Below are 20,287 nucleotides of genomic sequence, written 5' to 3' on the forward strand. Positions count from 1 at the left end.
CAATATTTAGATAGTTTTTTAAACTAAATAAACATAGTAATTGTGAAAGAATATTTCTTGAATGGAAGTCTGCGTATGGTAAATCAATCATAGTTTATATCTGCAAAAATACTCATATACATTTATGCTTGGATCTCACAAAGGATCACAGAGCAATTAAATTTCACTTTAGGTTTGGAGAGAGAGCACAGAATTTAAGAACACTTGCTCTTTTCCAGGGACTGCCAGCACCCACATAGAATGGTTTACAACTCCAGGTATTTCTAGATACAGTGGGTATTACACTCACTTCTGCCCTTTGTGAGGACCTGCACAACCATGACAGACAGACAGACAGACAGACAGACAGACAGACACACTCACACACACACACAACACACACACACACACATGCTGTATGCGTGCACGTACACACAAGCAGAGAAAGAAATCTGAAGAATATTGTTATCATTTCACAACGAAGAAAGTATAGTTTTAAAAAACCAACTTGGCTTAAATTTTTCATTAGTAATAGTGGAAGGATATAGATTTTTACATCAGGATGAATCCGGCTGAAATATGTGCCCCATATAAATTATGTGGCCTTGTAAAGCATAATTTGTGTTTTCGTGTTCATTTATGAATGTTGTTTTAAACTTAAAAACATCACAGAGAACACATATTTATGTTTTATAATGAACATCCTTTCTCTCAAGGAGATATTTAGTATGATAGCTAATACCGACACGAACGCTATCCAGTTCTATGTTTTAAAATCACTTTATATGTCTTTACTGTATTAACTCATTTCATCTTTATAACTCTGTGAGGTAAACATTTTCTTGAAAGAAAATGAAGTAAGTTGAATTTTACTCATCCAATATCTTCTGCAACAATTTTAAACCCCAATTCAATTTAAAATGTGCCGGAATTTGCCCGAGTTACTGCCTGCGTCTGTCGCTCCGTGCCTGTGATTGTGTCTCCCCATCTCTGTAGAGGAGCTCTCAGCACAGCAGCAAGTAAAAGCTTCTTCCCTGACCAACGACTTTATCAATTCTAGATCAGATGGGTCTCCCGCCGCTCTACAGTTCAGACTCTGACTCTGTGCCCTTGACATCAAAGTCACAGCACAATACTCATAGATTTTTCTTCAGTGTGACATTTGTCTTTCCTTATCAACAACACCTTCTTGAGAGTTGGTCTAATCTCAGAATGGGTGGAATTAGTCACTCTTTTCTTCTTCTCCATGGGATATTTTAGAGTTTGATACTAAAGTGAGGTCCCCATCCTGCAACTATGTTCTTTAGGCTGAGTAAGACTGCAACTTTACACTCACATATTATCTATTTGCAAAAAGTTTTGGCATGCCCTGGTACTTCTTGGGAATGCACAAATAGATGCAGGGCCTACTGGGTCCACTTAATCAGAATCTGCATTTCAATAAGAGCCCCCATTGATACAATAGAGATTGAGAAAAGCTCCTGTAGAAGAACACAAGGATACAATTCTGGATTTGATCTTAGAGACAGTGGGAAGTCAGGGGAACCTTTGAAGGTGTGAAGCCTCCTGGGCGTCAGAAGTCTATAATCATATCTATTAGAGGCTCATGGTGCCATGCTGCCTGTGTATTGATTAAATATTTTACATAATTTTATATTTATCCTGCTGCTAAGCCTGCAAACTATCAGATAGTATTGTTACTTCCTAACAGTGAGGTTGAAAAAGTTTGAGACTATTCTGAAACAATTTTCTGGTTGGAAAATGTTTGGGAGCACAAAGATCCATGTGTCCACAGAAGGTAACGACGGGCTCAGATATGAAACCAGGTGGGACGACCTCACCTGGAAACTCCCTTTCATAGTTTTGTACTGTCTGGAGAGAATATTTCACCTTTGTTGACTGCTACTAGAAGCTGAGAGGATGCTGAGAGAAGGCATCTGCCATTTTCACTAATGTCTAAAGAGACGAAGAGTCTTAGCAACCACAATGTGTGTAACTACATGCCTTTTAGAATTTCAAGAAATTATCTGCTTCCCACATCTAGAATGGTCTAGTGTCCAAGCTTATCATGAATAAGTCTATATTCATTTGTTAAGACAAGAGTGAAGGTTAGGTATCCTTCATTATCCTATGATGACTAGTACTCATAGGGACTATCACCAAAGGCCCATCAGGTGAAAGTTTACTATTAGCACTGATTGCATAGGCATCCAGCTACTCAGAAAAAAGAACTCAGCTTTCTGGTACCAAGGACTAAGACACACTTTATTTTCACCAACTACTCTATCCCACCAGTACAGTCCATATCATCATGGAGGGAGTATGTATGCAGGGAAAACGAGTGTCTCCAAATCATCTAGGTACCAGTTCATGCGATATGGATTTCCTGAGAATATTTACTAGTTGTAGATAAATCCTTTGTTTCTGAAGATAAGACTTATCATTACTTAAGTAAGTGACTCAAAAGTATGTGTTTCTCATCCTTTCTGCTGATATAAAAGACAATTATTTCTTGGAACTAACAAGAAAACCCACTTTATATCTGTTTTAGACAGAGAAATCTAGGTTACATCTCGGTTTCAATAATAATAACATTTAATACTATCGAATAAACAAAGGCGCCATGTGTACGGGACCTATTACACACTTTTTTCATTCATTCATCAAAACAATACTCTTTTAAGTTTTGTCTGTGATATATGCATTTTGTAAGAAGGAAATGTCATGTGAACCTCAAGCATGGTAACTAGCTAACCCAGGTTTCACAATGAATAGCTAGCTTGTTATAAGGTCAGGTATCTTTCTTTTTTATATTTTATTGATTTATTTACTTACATCTTCAACACTGCCCTCCCTTCTATTCCCCCTTCATATAATCCTTCCCCCATACCCCCTCCCCTTTGCCTCTGAGAGGGTGGGCCTGGTGGGTAATCTCCCACCCCCTTGTACATCAAACCTCTGCAGGATTAGGAATATCCACTGAGGCCAGACAAGACAGCCCTTTGATGGGTGGCTCAGTCTCTGGGAGTTCCCAGGGGTCTAGGTTAGTGTACACTCTTGATCTTCCTGAGGGGTTGCCATATCCTTCAGTACCTTCAAAATTTTCCCTACTTCTTCTATAAGGTTTTCTAACCTATATTCTATGTTTGGTTGTGGGTATCTGCATCTGTTTCAGTCATCTGCTGGATAGAGTCTGTCAGAGGACAGTTATGCTAGACTCCTATCTGGAAGTGTAATTTAGAATCATTAATAGTGTCCTCGGGGATTGGTCTCAAGTTGGACTTATTATTCTGTGGTCATTTCTTCAGCCCCTGCTCCATGCCTGTCACTGCATTTCTTGTAGACAGGATAAATTTTGGCTTAAAAATTTAATGGGTGTGTTGAGGTTCATATCCCCAGTGGTGTGAGTCCTAGCTAAGTATACCACCATTGATTCATTTTTTTCCTTTTCTTTTACTGGACATTTTCTTTATTTACATTTCAAATATTATCCCCTTTCATAGTTTCCCCTGCAGAAACTCCCTATCCCATCCCCCCCCTGCTCCTGCTATTATGAGGGTACTCCCCATCCACCCACTGACCCACTCCTTTCTGCCTCCCAGGCCTAGCATTCCCCTACGCTGGGGCATCGCCCCTTCACAGGACAAAGAGCCTTGCCTTCCACTGATGTCCAACAAAGCCATCTGCTACATATGAGGCTAGAGCTATGGGTCACTTCATGTGTACTCTTTTGGTTGGTGATTTAGTCCCTGGGAGCTTTGGGGTTCTGTTTGGTTGATATTGTTGTTCTTCCTTTGGGATTGCATAGGAATCCTTCAGCTCCTTCAGTCCTTTCTCTAACTCCTCCATTGGCGATACTATTCTCAGTCCAATGGTTGACTGTGAACGTCTGTCTCTGTACTTGTCAGCTTCTGCTCTCAGGAAACAGCTATGTCAGGCTCCTGTCAGCAAGCACTTGGCAATAGTTTCTGGGTTTAGTGACTTCCCAGGTAGGGTAGTTCTGAATGGCCTTTCCTTCAGGCTCTCTTCCAAAATTTGTCTCCATATTTCCTCCTGAAGTATTTTCCCCCATCTAAGAAGGATTGAAGCATCTACACTTTGCTTTCACTTCTTCTTGAGCTTCAGGTGGTTTGTAAATTGTATCTTGGGTATTCAAAATTTTTGGACCAATATCCACTTACCAGCGAGTGCACATCATGTGTAGTCTTTTGTGATTAAGTTACCTCACTCAGGACTCTTTTTTTTTTACTCTTTTGTAATCATTTTTTTAAGTTTATATTATATATTTCTTTACTTACATTTCAAAGGTTATTCCCCTTCCAGTTTCCTGTCCCTAAGCCCACATTCCATTCCCTCCCCCTCCCTCCTATGGGTATTCCCCCATATATCCCCCTTATTGCCTTCTCCCACATTCCCCCGCACTGGGGGTCCAACTTTGGAAAGACCAAGGGCTTTATCTTCCACTGGTGCCCCAACAAGGCCATTCTCTGCTACATATGCAGTTAGAGCCCTGGTTCAGTTCATTTATAGCCTTTCGGTAGTGGTTTAGTCCCTGGACGTTCTGGTTGGTTGGCATTGTTATTTTTATGGGGTTGCAAGCTCCTTCAACTCTTTCAATACTTCCTCTAATTCCCGCCAAGGGGGTCCTATTCTCAGTTCGGTGGTTTGATGCTAGCATTGTCCTCTGTAACAGACATGCTCTGGATGTGTCTCTCAGCAGAGATCTGTATCCAGTCCATTTCCACATGCATTTTTTAGCTTCATCAATCTTATCTCGTTTTGGTGGACATACATATATATATATATATATATATATATATATATATATATATATATATCTGGCATATATATATGGTGGCATATATATATGGGCCACATGTGGGTCAGGCTCTGAATGGCCATTCCTTGAGTCACTGCTCTAAACTTTGCTTCCATATCCCTTCCTATGAATATTTTCCCCCTTTTAGTAGGAGTGGGGGCATCCTGCATTTTGGTCATCCTTCTTTTTGAGCTTCTTGTGGTCTGTAGATTGCATCTTGGATAATTTGAGCTTTCTGGTTAGTATCCACTTATCAATGAGTGCATACCAAGTGTGTTTTTATGTGATTGAGTAACCTCACTCAGGATGATATTTTCTAGTTCATTCCATTTGCCTATGAATTTCATGAAGTCATTGTTTTTGATAGATGAGTAGTACTCCATTGTGTAGATGTTTCACCTTTTTTGAATCCATTCCTCTGTTGAAGGGCATCTGGGTTCTTTCCAGCTTCTGGCTATTATAAATAAGGCTGCTATGAACATAGTGGAACATGTGTCTTTGCTGTATGTTGGAGCATCTTTTGGGTATATATGCCCAAGAGAGGTATAGCTGGGTTCTCAGGTAGTGTAATGTTCAATTTTCTGCGGAATCTCCAGACTGATTTCCAGAGTGGTTGTACCAGTCTGCAATCCCACCAACAATGGAGGAGTGTTCCTCTTTCTCCACATCCTCACCAGCATCTGCTGTCACCTGAGTTTTTTAGCTATACTGACTGGTGTGAAGTGGAATCTCAGGGTTGTTTTGATTTGCCATTCCTTAATGACAAAGGATGTTGAACATTTCTTTAGGTGCTTTATGGCCATTTGATAATCCTCAGATGAGAATGTTTTGTCTAGCTCTGTACCCCATTTTTGAATTGGGTGATTTGGCTCTCTGGAGTCTAACTTCTTGAGTTCTTTTATATTTTAGATATTAGACCTCTATCAGTTGTAGGATTAGTAAAGATCTTTTCCCAATCTGCTGGTTGCTGTTTTATCCAAATGACAGTAGCTTTTGCTTTACAAAAGCTTTTCAGTTTTATGAGATCCCATCTGTAGATTCTTGATCTTAGAGCATGAGCTATTGGTGTTTTGTTCAGGAAATTTTCCCCAGTGTCCATGTGTTTGAGATGCTTCCCTACTTCTTCTTCCATTGGTTTGAGTGTATCTGGTTTGATTTGGAGGTCCTTGATCCACTTGGACTTAAGCTTTGTACTTGGTGAAAAGAATGGATCGATTTGCATTCTTCTACACGTTGACTTCCAGTTGAACCAGCACCATTTGTTGAAAATGTGATCTTTCTTCCATTGAATGGTTTTAGATCCTTTGTCAAAGATCAAGTGGCTACAGGTGTGTGGGTTCATTTCTGGGTCTTGAATTCTGTTCCTCTGATCTACCTGCCTGTCTCTGTAACAATACCATACAGCTTTTATGACCATTGCTCTGTAATAGTGCTTGAAGTCAGGAATGGTGATTCCCCCAGAAGTTCTTTTAATGTTGAATATAGTTTTCCCTATCCTGGGTTTTTTGTTATTACAGTTGAATTTGCAAATTGCTCTTTCTATCTCTATAAAGAATTGAGTAGGAATTTTGCTGGGGATTGCATTGAATCTGTAGGTTGCTTTAGGCAAAATGGCCATCTTTACTATATTAATCCCGCCAATCCCATGAGCATGGAAGATCCATCTTCTGAGATCTTCCTCAATTTCTTTCTTCAGAGATTTGAAGTTCTTGTCATACAGATCTTTCACTTGCTTGGTTAAAGTCATACCACAATATTTTATGTTATTTGGGATTATTGTGAAGGGTGTCATTTCCTTAATTTCTTTCTCAACCTGTTTATCCTTTGAGTAGAGGAAGGCTACTGATTTGTTTGAGTTAATTTTATACCCTGACACTTTGCTGAAGTTGTTTATCAGATTAAGTAGTTCTCTGGTGGAACTTTTTGAGTCACTTAAGTACACCATCATACCATCTGCAAATACTTATATTTTGATTTCTTCCCTTCCAATTTGTATCCCTTTGACCTCCTTTCACTGTATGATTGCTCTGGCTAGGACTTCGAGAACTATATTGAATAAGTAGGTAGAGAGTGGGCAGCCTTGTCTAGTCCCTGATTTTCCTGGGATTGCTTCAAGTTTCTCTCCATTTAGTTAGTTACAGGTTTGCTGTATATTGCTTTTACTATGTTTAGATATGGGCCTTGAATTCCTGATCTTTTCAGGACTTTTATCATGAAGGGGTGTTCAATTTTGTCAAATGCTTTATCAACATCTAATGAAATGATCATGTGGTTTTTATCTTTCAGTTTGTTTATATATTGGATTATGTTGATGGTTTTCTGTATATTAAACCTCCCCTGCATACCTGGGATGAAGCCTACTTGATCATGATGGATGATCGTTTTGATGTTTTCTTGCATTCAGTTTGCAAGAATTTTATTGAGTATTTTTGCGTCAATGTTCATAAGGGAAATTGGTCTGAAGTTGTCTTTCTTTCTTGGGTCTTGGTGTGGTTTAGGTATAAGAGTAATTGTGGTTTCATAGAAGAAATTTGGTAGTGCTACATCTGTTTCAATTTTGTGAAATAGTTTGGACAGTATTGGTATGAGGTCTTCTATGAAGGTCTGATAGAATTCTGCACTGAACCCATCTGGATCTGAGCTCTCTTTGGTTGCGAGACTTTTAATGACTGCTTCTATTTCTTTAGGAGTTACGGGGTTGTTTAGAAGATTTATTTGTTCCTGATTTAACTTTGGTACCCAATATCAGTCTGGAAAATTGTCCATTTCCTCCAGATTTTCCAGTTTTATTGAATATAGGCTTTTGTAGTAGGATTTGATGATTTTTTTAATTTCTTCAGATTCTGTTATTATATCTCCCTTTTCATTTCTGATTTTCTTAATTTTGATAAACTCTCTGTGACCTCTGGTTAATCTGGCTAGGAGTTTATCTATCTTGTTGATTTTCTCAAATAAGTAGCTCCTGGTTTTCTTGATTCTTTGTATAGTACTTTTCGTTTCTACTTGGTTGATTTCAGCTGAGTTTGATTATTTTCTGCCTTCTACCCCTCTTTGATTTATTTATTTCTGTCAACGACGGGTGCTGAGTCCCTGGAAGAGAATGGGGGACAAGAGACATGAGGAAGGACGCCAGGTCAAGAGTCTGATCAAGGCGACAATTTTATTTTTCTCCAAGGCTGAATTTATACCATAACAGGGGTAACAGAGGGAGGGGGAAGTAAGAAATTTTACGCAGGCCAAAGACACAATATTCGTGTGGTCAGGGAATAGGCTGATGTTGACAGGATGTCAGAAAGGTCACAGGTTTTTCATATCTATTAGTCAGCAGGATGTTGGTTTTTCAGAAAGGTTACAGATCATCACATTGGGTATCTTGATGTATCATATTATTATTCATTTTGACCACCAGATTTGTATTAGTTTTCTGCAGCTGGCTGCGGATTTTCTATGAACTTAGTCATACCTAATTCTAACCATAATAATAACATCAATAATGGAGGGCTTCAACAGCATCGCTCCCAACATATTTCTTTTTATTCTAGAGTTTTAAGGTGTGCTGTTAAGCTGCTGACATATGCTCTCTCCTGTTCTTTTTTGCAGGCACTCAGAGCTATGAGTTTTCCTCTTAGTACTGCTTTCATTGTGTCCCATAAGTTAGGGAATGTTGTATCTTCATTTTCATTAAATTCTAAGAAGTCTTTAATTTCTTCATTTCTTCCTTGACCAAGTTGTCATCGAGTACAGCATTATTGAACTTACATTTATATATGGGCTTTCTGTCATTATTGTTGTTATTGAAGACCAACCAGTCTTAGTGCATGGTGATCTGATGGGATGGATGGGATTATTTCTATCTTCCTGTATCTGTTCAGGCCTGTTTTGTGATCAATTATATGGTCAATTTTGGAGAAGGTTCCATGAGGTGCTGAGAAGAAGGTATATGCTTTCGTTTTAGGATGGAATGTTCTATAAATATCTGTTAAATCCAAATTAGTCCATAACTTCTGTTAGTTTCTCTATGTCTCTATTTACTCTGTGTTTCCATGATCTGTCCAGTGATGAGAGTGGGGTGTTGAAATCTCCTACTATTATTGTGTGAGGTACAATGTGTGCTTTGAGCATTAGTAAGGTTTCTTTTATGAATGTAGCTTCCCTTGCATTTGCAGCATAGATATTTAGGATTGAGAGTTCATTGTTGTGCGCCCAACCTCGACCAGGAAGGAAGACATGACCACAGGAGATCTTCTTCAAGCAGTTTTACTCAGGAACCTTGATACAATCTTCTGACCTCTATGTCTTCTGTCTCTCTCTCCCTGGGGAACGCCCTGCACCACACTTAAATAGCTAGCACTGGCCAGTCCTAGCAAGCCACGTGGGTCATGTAGATAGGCTGTCACTATGCGGAAGCTAGCAGGCCAGGCAGACATAGACAAATAAGGACTTGTTTACTGCAAGGAGTGCTCACCGTTGGGAGGGTGGAAGGCGGAAACCAGCGCCATCTTTGAGGCGCAGCAAGTCGCAGCTCTCTACACATTGTGGTGGATTTTTTCCTTTGATGAATATGAACTGCCCTTCCTTATATTTCTTAATGACTCTTGGTTGAAAGTCAATTTTATTTGATATTAGAATGGCAACTCCAGCTTGTCTCTTTGGGCCATTTGCTTGGAAAATTGTTTTCCAACCATTTACTCTGAGGTAGTGTCTGTCTTTATCTCCGTGGTGTGTTTCCTGCATGCAGCAAAATGCTGGGTCCTCTTTACATATCCAGTCTGTTAGTCTATGTCCTTTTATTGGGGAATTGAGTCCATTGATGTTGAGAGATATTAAGGAATAGTGATTGTCGCTTTCTGTTATTTTCATTGTTAGACGTCTAATATGTTTGTCTCTTTTTTGGTTTCGTTGCAAGGAAATTATTTTCTTGCTTTCTATACAGTATAGTTTCTCTCCTTGTGTTTGAGTTTTCCATCTATTATCCTTTGTAGGGCTGGATTTGTAGAAGGATATTGCCTAAATTTGGTTTTGTCATGGAATATCTTTGTTTCTCCATCTATGTTAATTTAAAGTTTTGCTGGATACAGTAACTTGGGCTAGCATTTGTGTTCTCTTAGGGTCTGTATGACATCTCTCCAGGGTCTTCTGGCTTTCATAGTCTCTGGTGAGAAGTCTGGTATAATTCTTATAGGTCTGCCTTTATATGTTACTTGAACTTTTTCTCTTACTGCTTTTAATATTCTTTCTTTGTTTTGTGTATATTGTGTTTTGGCTAATATATGACAGAATGAAATTTCTTTTCTGGTCCAATCTATTTGAAGTTCTGTAGACTTCTTGTATGTTTATGGGCATCTCTTTCTTAAGGTTAGGGAAGTTTTCTTCTATAATTTTGTTGAATATATTTACTGGCCCCTTCAGTTGGGAGTCTTCACTTTCTTCTATACCTATTATCCTTAGGTTTGATCTTCTCATTGTGTCCTGGATTTCCTGTATGTTTTGGGCTAGGAGCATTTTGCATTTTACATTATCTTTGATGGTTGTGTTGATGTTTTCTATGGTATCTTCTGCCCCTGAGATTCTCTCTTGTATCTCTTGTATTCTGTTGGTGATGCTTGTATCTAAGGCTCCTTGTCTCTTCCTTAGGTTTTCTATATCCAGGGTTATCTCCCTTTGTGCTTTCTTTATTGTTTCTATTTCCATTCTCAATTCCTTCAGGTGTTTGGTTGTGTTTTCCTGTATTCTCAATGATTTTTGTGTTTCCTCTCAAAGGGCTTCTACTTGTTTGCTTGTGCTTTCCTGCATTATTCTAAGGGAGTTCTTTATGTCTTTCTTAAAGTCATTTTATTTGCTTTGTTTCATTTTGTTTTGCATTTACTTAAAGCATTGTGTTCCCTTCTCCCTCCCTCCCTCCCCTCTTTCTCTTTCTCTGTCTCTTCCCCATATATATATATATATATATATACATATATATGTATAAACTGTATATAAAACATGTATCTATGTAATGTAAATGCATATATGTATACTTATGCCTATGCATGTGTTTGCAATGCATATGTAAATGTACATGTAAATGTGTATGATATATGAGTATATGTGATTGTTCATACACCTGAAAATTTAGCAATTTTTTAAAAAGTTTATTTAATCTCTTTTACAATCCAGATTTTTATCCCCTTCCTGGTCCACCCTCTGACTGTTCCACATCCCATACCTCCTCTTCCTTCCCCTCCCACCCTGTCTTCAAATAGGTGTCTCCACCCCCGACCCTTCCACCCCACCAAACCTCCCTACTCCCCAAGGCCTACAGTATCTTGAGGGTTAGGTGCATCTTCTCTGACTGAACCCAGACCCAGCAATCTTTTGCTGTATATGTGTTAGGGGCCTCATATGAGCTAGTGTATGCTGCCCGGTTGGTGGCCTGATGTCTGAGAGATCTTGGAAGTCCAGGTTAGTTAAGACTGCTGGTCTTCCTACAGGGTCTCCCTCCTCCTCAGCTTCTTTCAGCTTTTCCTTAATTCAACCACAGGGATGAGAATCATTTGTCCATTGGCTGAGTGTAAATATCTGACTCTTTCAGCTGCTTGTTGGTTCTTTTTGAGGACAGTCATGATAGGACCCTTTTTGTGAATCCTCCATAACCAATAAGGAATCATTGTTTTTTTATGCCATGGCTGATATCAACTGCAAAATTTTGCAAACCTACTGGCCAGAGCTGTAGGCCTCTGGAAGTCTAGGGTATCTAAAATCTCCAATGCACCTCTTCCAATTAAAGTAAAGAGAATGGGACTACGGAATCTAGGAAGGTCATCACATCTATATGTTTGAGGAATAGCTGGGAAAGCAGTCTCCAGAGAAATATATATTCCTTCTGCGTCTATCAGTAGACTTGAGTAGGTCCATATAATTGGCTAGTTTGGAAATGCTCCAAAATTCTATGAAAACAGTGCTGGTCACATTTTTAAATTTATATATATTAAATGATTCAACTTGGTGAATCTTCTCACTAGTATAAGTTAGAACCAGAACTACTGAGAAGTGTCTTCTTCCCTCTGCTTCCTCTTGCTTCATAAAACTTTGTATATGTATGTTAAATGGTCATAAGGACTAGAGAATTTATAATAGGTCTTGATATAATTAAGATATAATTTGTAAAGTATGCCTTTGATTGACAGTGTTTTCGAGAGCTAGGTGTTAATTGCTTGATTGTAACAATAGGCCTGACATCTAGGATGGGTCTGATGTCCTATTCTGACTATTTCTGGGAGCCATTAGACAAATCACTGAGGCTTTGTAACTTTTATGCTGTTCATGTGTTGGGTATCAACTAAAACACAAACTTGTGTCTAAAACACAGGTCTGTTTTGTCAAACAGATGAATTGTTTTGAAGTCTATGCTACTAATCTGAAAAGTGGTGATGATATTGTGCTTATTGACTGGGGAGTCATTGAATATGGGCCTGAACTGAGCAAGTAAATATGAGAGACTTTTGAAAACAGCAGTAATTTTATAAATATGCCAGTTATTATGAGTAGTTGTAGGCTTACTGGTTGTAGTCTAGAAAGGACAGAAACTACTAATTGAGAAGAAATAGGAGGGCAACATTTCTCATGGAGGATCATTCAGAACATGTGTCATAGTGCAGTGCTTAATTAATTAGGGCTGGTGCTGTTGAGTAATTTAGTTTAGGAACAGACTGTCAATACAATTCTCTAAGTTCTGACACATTAAATGACTTCCTTGAGCTGAGAACTGGAAAGAATGTAAACATTACACTTCAGGGGATAACAAGGTGTCTATAAAACCCAGAAAAGAGATCTTAAGTTGGAAAAAAATAATTATTTTTAAAACTATTTTAAATGATTATTTATTCATGCATTTATATGTGTGTGCACACACGAGTGTGGAGGTCAAGGGACCACTTTTAGAAGTCAGTTATTGCTTCCAGTTTCTGCTTGCGCACTGAACTTAACTGAACTGTTCCCATAGCTCTCTGTACCCAAACTGTGGAGAGAGCCGGACTCTCAGAAGTGCAGACAATCATGAGAGCTCAGGGGAGACCTCCTCTTCTGCTCACATTCCTGTTCCAAGAGGAACCCGCCTAGTGTCCTCTGGATACAGGAAGCTAGAAACAGTCAGGGGCAGGACCCTTCCAGTTTCTGTCTGATCCCAGAGCTGAGAGCCAGTAGCCAGGAGTGAAGACATGTGACAGCAGACATAAGGCCCTGCTGCTCCTAAGTGACTCGCCTGGAGGCATCAAGACACACAAACCCAGGACTTGCTCTCTGTTTCCAGATCCAGCTGAAAGAAAACAGGTCTACAGGCCTACATGACAATCAAGCCACTGTCAAGCTAACAACAGAGACAACATGATGGCGAGAAGCAATCAAAAGAACATGAGTGACAAAAACCAAGACAACTTGGCATCACCAGAGCCAAGTTTTCTCACTGAAACAAATACTGGATAACCAAACACATGGAAAAAACAAGATTTGGATTGAAAAGCATGATGATGATGATAGAAGACTTTAAGAAGTACATAAATAACTTCCTTAAAGAAATACAGGTGAACAGGTAGAAGCACATAAAGAAGAAACACAAAATCCTCTTAAAGAATTACAGGAAAACACATTGAAACAAGTGAAGAAATTAAACAAAATTATCCAGGATTTAAAAAGGGAACTAGAACCAATAAAGAAATCACAAAAGGAGACAACTCTGAAGATAGAAAACTTAGGAAGAGATCAGGAGACATAAACACAAGCATCACCAACAGAATACAAGAGATAGAAGAGAGAAATCTCAGATGCAGAAGATAACCATAGAAAACGTTGAAACAACCAACAAAGAAAATGTGAAACAAACACAAAATACTCCTAACTGAAAACATCCAGGAAATCTATGATTCAATGAGAAGATCAAACCTAAGGATGATAGGTATAGAAGGGAGCAAAGGCTCCCAAATTAAAGGGCCAGTAAATATATTCAACAAAATTATAGAAAAAAAAACATCCCTAACCTTAAGAAAGAGATGCCCATAAACATACAAGAAGGCTACAGAACTCCAAATAGATTGGACCAGAAAAAGAAATACCTCCCATCACATAATAGTCAAAACACAAACGTACAAAACGAAGATAAAAATATTAAAAGCAGTAAGGGGAAAAGGTGAAGTAACATATAAAGGCAGACCTATCAGAATTACACCAGACTTCTCATCAGAGATTATGAAAGCCAGATGATCCTGGACAGATGTCATACAGACCCTAAGAGAGTATAAATGTCAGCACAGGCTACTATATTTAGCAAAACTCTTAATTAATATAGATGGACAAACCAAGGTACTACGTGTCAAAACCAAATTTATACAGTATTTTGCCACAAATTCAGTTCTACAAAGGATAATAGATCGAAAACTCCAAGAGAAGAAGGGAAACTACACTCTAGAGAAAGCAAGAAAGTAATCTCCTTGCAATGAAAACAAATGAAGATAGCCACAGAAACATAATTCCACCTCTAACAACAAAAATAACAGGAAACAACAATCACTGTCCCTTAATATCTCCTAACATCAATGGACTCAATTCCCCAATGAAAAGACATAGACTAGCAGACTGGATTCACAAAGAGGACTTGGCACTTTCTGCACACAGGAAACACATCTCAGAGACAAAGACAGACACTATCTCAGAGTTAAAGGCTGGAAAACAACTTTCCAAGCAAATGGTCCAAAGAAACAAGCTGGAGTAGCCATTCTAATGTTGAATTAAATCAATTTTCAACCAAAAGTTATCAAAAAAGATAAGGAAGGATACTTTACATTTATCAAAGGAAAAATCAGCCAAAATGAACTCTCAAATCTGACTATGTTCCCAATGCAAGGGCACTTACATTCATAAAAGGAACCTTATTGAAGTTCAAAGCACACAGTGCACCTCATACAATAATAATTGGAGATTTCCACACCACACTATCATCAAAGGACAGATCATGGAAAAAGAAACTAAACAGAGACATAGAGAACCTGACAGAAGTTATGAACCAAATGGATTTAACAGATATTTATAGAGAATTTCATCTTTTTTTTTCAGTCCAGGTCCGTTATTTCCTTTGTGTACATTAGGCCATGAGTCCGTATGGAATGGACTCCAGCAGCTCGGGCTCCTTTCCCTTAGTCCTCACAAAGTGGGCTTCTCTGGGTGGCTCAGGCTGGAGCTTCAGCTGAACCCAGGTGCCCTCCTCTTTGGCTTCCTTTGGCTTCTGATCGTTCTCCTTCACCTGCTTCAGGAAGCCATCTCTGCTCTTCGAGTGCTTGATATGCTCAATCCGCACATTGATCCTCTTGGCCATAATCTTGCCTTTAACTTGCTTGTTTACAATGATGCCCAGGGCATGCTGGGTGACATTGTAGACTCTTCTGGTTTTGCCATGGTAACACTTATGGGACATTCCTTTTTGAACAGTGCCCATTCCCTTGATGTCTACAATATCACCCTTCTTGTAGATTTGCATGTATGTGGTCAAAGGAACAACTCCATGTTTCCTAAAAGGTCTAGAGAACATATACTGAGTACCTCTCCTCTTTCCTTTTGTGTTTGTCATTTTGGCGAGTTACTGGAAGATGGCTGCCCCAGCGGATGAGCATTTCATCTTAAAACTAAAGAATATACCTCCTTCTCAGCACGTCATGGTACCTTCTCCAAAATTGACCATGTAATCGATCACAAAACAGTCCTCACCAGGTACAAGAAGATTGAAATAATCCCATGCATCCTTTCAGATCACCCGTAACTAAGGCGGGTTGTCAATACCAATAAAAATGAAAGAATGCCCACATATACATGGAAGTTGACCAACACTCTACTCAATGATAATTTGATCAATGGAGAAATAAAGAAAGAAATTGAAGACATTTTAGAATTTAATGAAAACAAAGGCACAACATACCCAAACTTATGTGACACAGTGAAAGCAGTGCTAAGAGGAAAACTCATAGCTCTGAGTGCCTCCATAAAGAAACAGACAGCATACATTAGCAGCTTGACAACACACCTGAAAGCTCTAGAACAACAAAAAAGAGCAATACATCAAAGAGGAGTAGAAGGCAGGAAATAATTGAACTCAGGAATGAAATTCATCAAGTACTATGCAAAAAATCAACAAAACCAGGAGCTGGTTCTTTGAGAAAATTATGAAGAGAAATAAACCATTAACCAGACTATCCAGCAGGCACAGAGCATGTATCCAAATTAACAAAATCAGAAGTGAAAACAGTCATTTCAACAGAATCTGAGAAAATTAAAAAAAAAATCAGATCACACTACAAAAGCCTATATTCAACAAAACTGGAAAATCTGGAAGAAATAGACAATTTTCTAGACAAATACAGGGTACTAAAGTAAATCAGGATCAGATAAACCATCTAAAGAGTCCCAAACTCCTAAAGAATTAGAAGCATTTATTAAAAGTCTCCCATCCAAAAATAAGCCCAGAAACAGCTGGTTTTAGTGCAGAATTCTATCAGTTCTTCATAGAAGACCTCATGTCAATTCTGTTCAAACCATTTCACAAATTAGAAACCGAAAGAACACTACCCAATCCTTTCTATGAAGCTACAATTATGTTTATACCTAAACCACACAAAGACCCAACAGAGAAAGAGTTCTCCAGACCAATTTCCCTTATGAATATCAACTCAAAAATACTCAACAAAATCTTGAAAACCAAATCCCAGAACACATCAAAACAATCATCCATCATGATCAAGTAGGCTTCATCCCAGGGATGTAGGGATGGTTCAATTTATGGAAATTCATCAATGTAATCCACTATGTAAACAAACTCATGATAATCTCATTAGATGCTGAGAAAGCATTTGACAAAATTCAATACCCCTTCATGTTAAAAATCTTAGAAAGATCCAGAATTCAAGGTCCATACCTAAACATAATAAAAGCAATATACACCAAACCAACATCAAATTAAATGGGGAGAAACTCAAAGCCATCCCACTAAAATCGGGGTCTAGGCCATGCTGCCCACTCTCTCCCTACTTATTCAATATAGTAACCGAAGTCTTAGTCAGAGCAATCAGACAACAAAAGAAGGTCAAAGGGATACAAATTGGAAAGGAAGAAGTCAAAATATTGCTATTTGTAAATGATATGATATATACTTAAGTGACCCCAAAAGTTCCACCAGAGAAGTACTACTGAGCAGATGCTTCAGTCTTCCTTAAAAGGGGCAACAAAAATCTTCATAGGAAGGAATATGGAGACAGAGTTTGTAGCAGAGCCTTAAAGAATGGGCATTCAGGGCCTGCCCCACCTAGGGATCCAGCCATATACATACAGCCACCAAAATTAGACAATATTGATGAAGCCAAGAAGTGCATGCTGACAGTAGCCTGATATAGCTGTCTCCTGAGAGGCTAAGCCAGGGCGTGACAAATACAGAGGTGCATGCTAAGAGCAAATGACTGAACTGAAAACGGGGTACCTTTTGGAGGAGTTAGAGAGAGGATTAAAGGAGCTGAAGGGTCTTGAACCCCATAAGAACAACAATAAAAACCAGAGCTCCCAGGGACTAAAGCACTACCCAAGGAATACACATGGACAGACCCATGACTCCAGCTGCATATGAAACAGAAGATGGCCCTGTTGGGCACCAATGGAAGGAGAAGCCCTTGATTCTGCCAAAGCCAGACCCCCGCCGCAGTGTAGCAGTATGTTAAAGAGGGACGGCGGGATAGGGTGGTGGTTGTGGAGGGGGAACAAGTTTATAAAAAAGGGGGGAGGGGCATGGTATAAGGGGGTTATGGACGGGAAACCAGGAAAGGGAATAAAATTTGATATGTAAATAAAAATAGCTAATAAATAAGGGGGGGGAGTCAGTCATTGTTTCTGCATGTAGATTCCTGGAATCAAATTCAGGTCATCAGGCTTGTTAGAGTGCAACTTTGAACTCTGAGCAATCTTATTGCCTGAATTGTATTTTCTAAATTATAAAAGTAAAGCCTCATACAAAATTATGTATCCATTTATTACTTTTGAAATTTATATGTTCTCGTTTTTCTTTTTGAGTGGAAACTTAATTTTTCAATAAGAAATGACCCTTTCAAAATCAATAAACTTTCTTAGCTCATTGCATGAATATTCCATCTAGAAAATGCAAAAACTTACACCCATTCACTTCTTCTTTCTTCCTGTCTTGTTTTCTTCAATGAGTTCTTTTAAATTTCCAAGGTTAAAATAAATTTTAATATTCATCAAATAGTCATATTTAAAATAAAATATTGCCCATAAATTAATAATGAGACACTTTTCATTTTTTCTTTGTATTAACAAATATTAGCAAATAAAGAAGAAGCAAATGTAGCAAGGTACACAGAATCATCACTGGAATAAAGGTTACCTCATTAACACTCCTGGAAAGGTGGGCCTATGTATAAAACAATCCAACTTAAAACAGGGTTCAAGTTTAAGGATTGAAGATATGCCTGCAAATCCCACATAATATTTTTACTTATTTGTATGCTTGTTTGAGAATGTGGAGAAAGTAGAAAAATGATATTTTTTCTTGCATGTATTTCAATTATCATAATTTAAAAAAAATTTTTATTAGATATATTTCTTTCCTTACATTTCAAACGTTATTCCCCTTCCTGGTTTCCAGACCATAAGCCCCCATCTCCTCCCCTCCCCCTCCCCCATACGGGTAATACCCCTATACATTCCCCTTATTGCACCCCCATATTCCCCTGCACTGGGGGTCCAACCTTGGCAGGACCAAGGGCTTCCCCTTCCACTGGTGCCCCAACAAGGCCATTCTCTGCTACATATGCAGTTGGAGCCCTGGGTCAGTCCATGTATAGTCGTTCGGTAGTGGTTTAGTCCCTGGGAGCTCTGGTTGGTTGGCATTGTTGTTTTTATGGGGTTGCAAGCTCCTTCAACTCTTTCAATCCTTCCTCTAATTCCCCCCAAGGGGGTCCTATTCTCAGTTTGGTGGTTTGCTGCTGGCATTGACCTCTGTATTGGACATGCTCTGGATGTGTCTCTCAGGAGAGATCTATATCCGGTGTCTTTAGCATTTGCTGAAGGAGGCAGAGGCAGGAGGATAAGGAGTTCCAGGCCAGCCTAGGCCACACATAATTTTTTCCTTAAAAATGATATCTTTTTATTCAAAGAATTTTAGATAAGGGTATTGATAAAAAAATTGAGACTTTGATTGGAGAGCCGAAATTCGTTCATGTTTCAAAACTCTCAAAAGTAAATTGAATTTATTTTCAAACTTTCAAGACGACTCCACATTTATCCCAGCATGCCCACTTTTTAGGACTCTTTACTGTAGAGATGCATCACAAAATGTCACTCAAAATAACACATAAAAATTGCTGACTGCAGTATTCTTTCAGCCAATGAACGATCAAACTATGTAAATGTTAAATACTTTGTTGAATGGATTGTGATTTTGGAATACTTGGAGGTTATTTTCCAATATAAGTAGGACAATGTACACTGGAATGGTTTTTGTTATGAAACATACTCACTAGGATAGTTATTTTTCCATGTCAACTTCACTACATCTGGAATACACTGATGAGGTACACATATGCGGGATTATAATAATTAAATCATTTGAACTGGGAACACCTTCTGGTGGCAGTCAATATAAAATATGTGGACAAATTAAGCATCTGCTCTTTGCCTATTTGCCCTCACTCTCACTGGCAAGTTTATTCTTTCACTGCCATTAAAGCACACTCCTTTTGGATTCGACCATATACTGAAAGCCAGCATACTGAAAATCCAGTCTTATGGGCTGAACAAGTGTTGGATTCTTGGGATTAATGTTGGCAGAAGACCATTGCTGAACTAACTAGATCACAGATTATAAGCATCTCTGCATACCAGAACACATGTACATGTACACACACACACACACACACACACACACACGCATTTATCTATTGTCTCTGTTTCTCTAGAGAATCAAATACATACAATTTTAATATGAACATATATACTTACAGATGATGTATATAATGCATGTATTACATAAGAACATAAATGTTATGTATTATAAATGCATTTAATATATCTTATAATATATAATAAGAAAATATGCATATTCTTTAGTTCTTCAAATAATTGCCAGCAACATACTGAAGGAAATAGAATGTAAAATACCTTTAACAATTCAAATAAATATTTAGAAGGCTGAACTAAACTTTCTTTGCATTGCAAACATCTATAAACCTAGTTTTATATAGTTTACATTATAGAAGATTATTTTAGTTCTGGGTTTAAAATAATTTATGGCTGAAATTAATAATGAAATACCAATGTTTTTATTCAGAGTTCAGCATACATTGTTTCACTGGTCAAGTAAGTGCATAATCACAATATACTCCAAAGGAGACCCAGTATAGATGCCATTTTTTAAAAATGAAAAGGCATAGATTTTATAATCCTTTATTTTATTTTAGTCAATCTAGG

The 20,287-nt window shown here is 38.3% G+C and overlaps 2 protein-coding genes across 5 annotated transcripts in view; one reads left to right on the forward strand and one right to left on the reverse strand.

Annotated features, from left to right (window-relative positions):
* Tenm4 (teneurin transmembrane protein 4) overlaps positions 1-20,287 on the forward strand; it is a 2,974,939-nt gene that overhangs the window by 227,041 nt on the left and 2,727,611 nt on the right. The gene's annotated exons all lie outside the window — the stretch shown is intronic.
* On the reverse strand, positions 14,910-15,392 carry Rpl21l5 (ribosomal protein L21 like 5). The gene has a single exon (XM_039101067.1). It carries the CDS (start codon positions 15,390-15,392, stop codon positions 14,910-14,912), a length of 483 nt encoding a protein of 160 aa, XP_038956995.1.

This window comes from Rattus norvegicus, chromosome 1 (genome assembly GCF_036323735.1).
Source record: "Rattus norvegicus strain BN/NHsdMcwi chromosome 1, GRCr8, whole genome shotgun sequence".
Taxonomy (NCBI): Eukaryota; Metazoa; Chordata; class Mammalia; order Rodentia; family Muridae; genus Rattus; species Rattus norvegicus.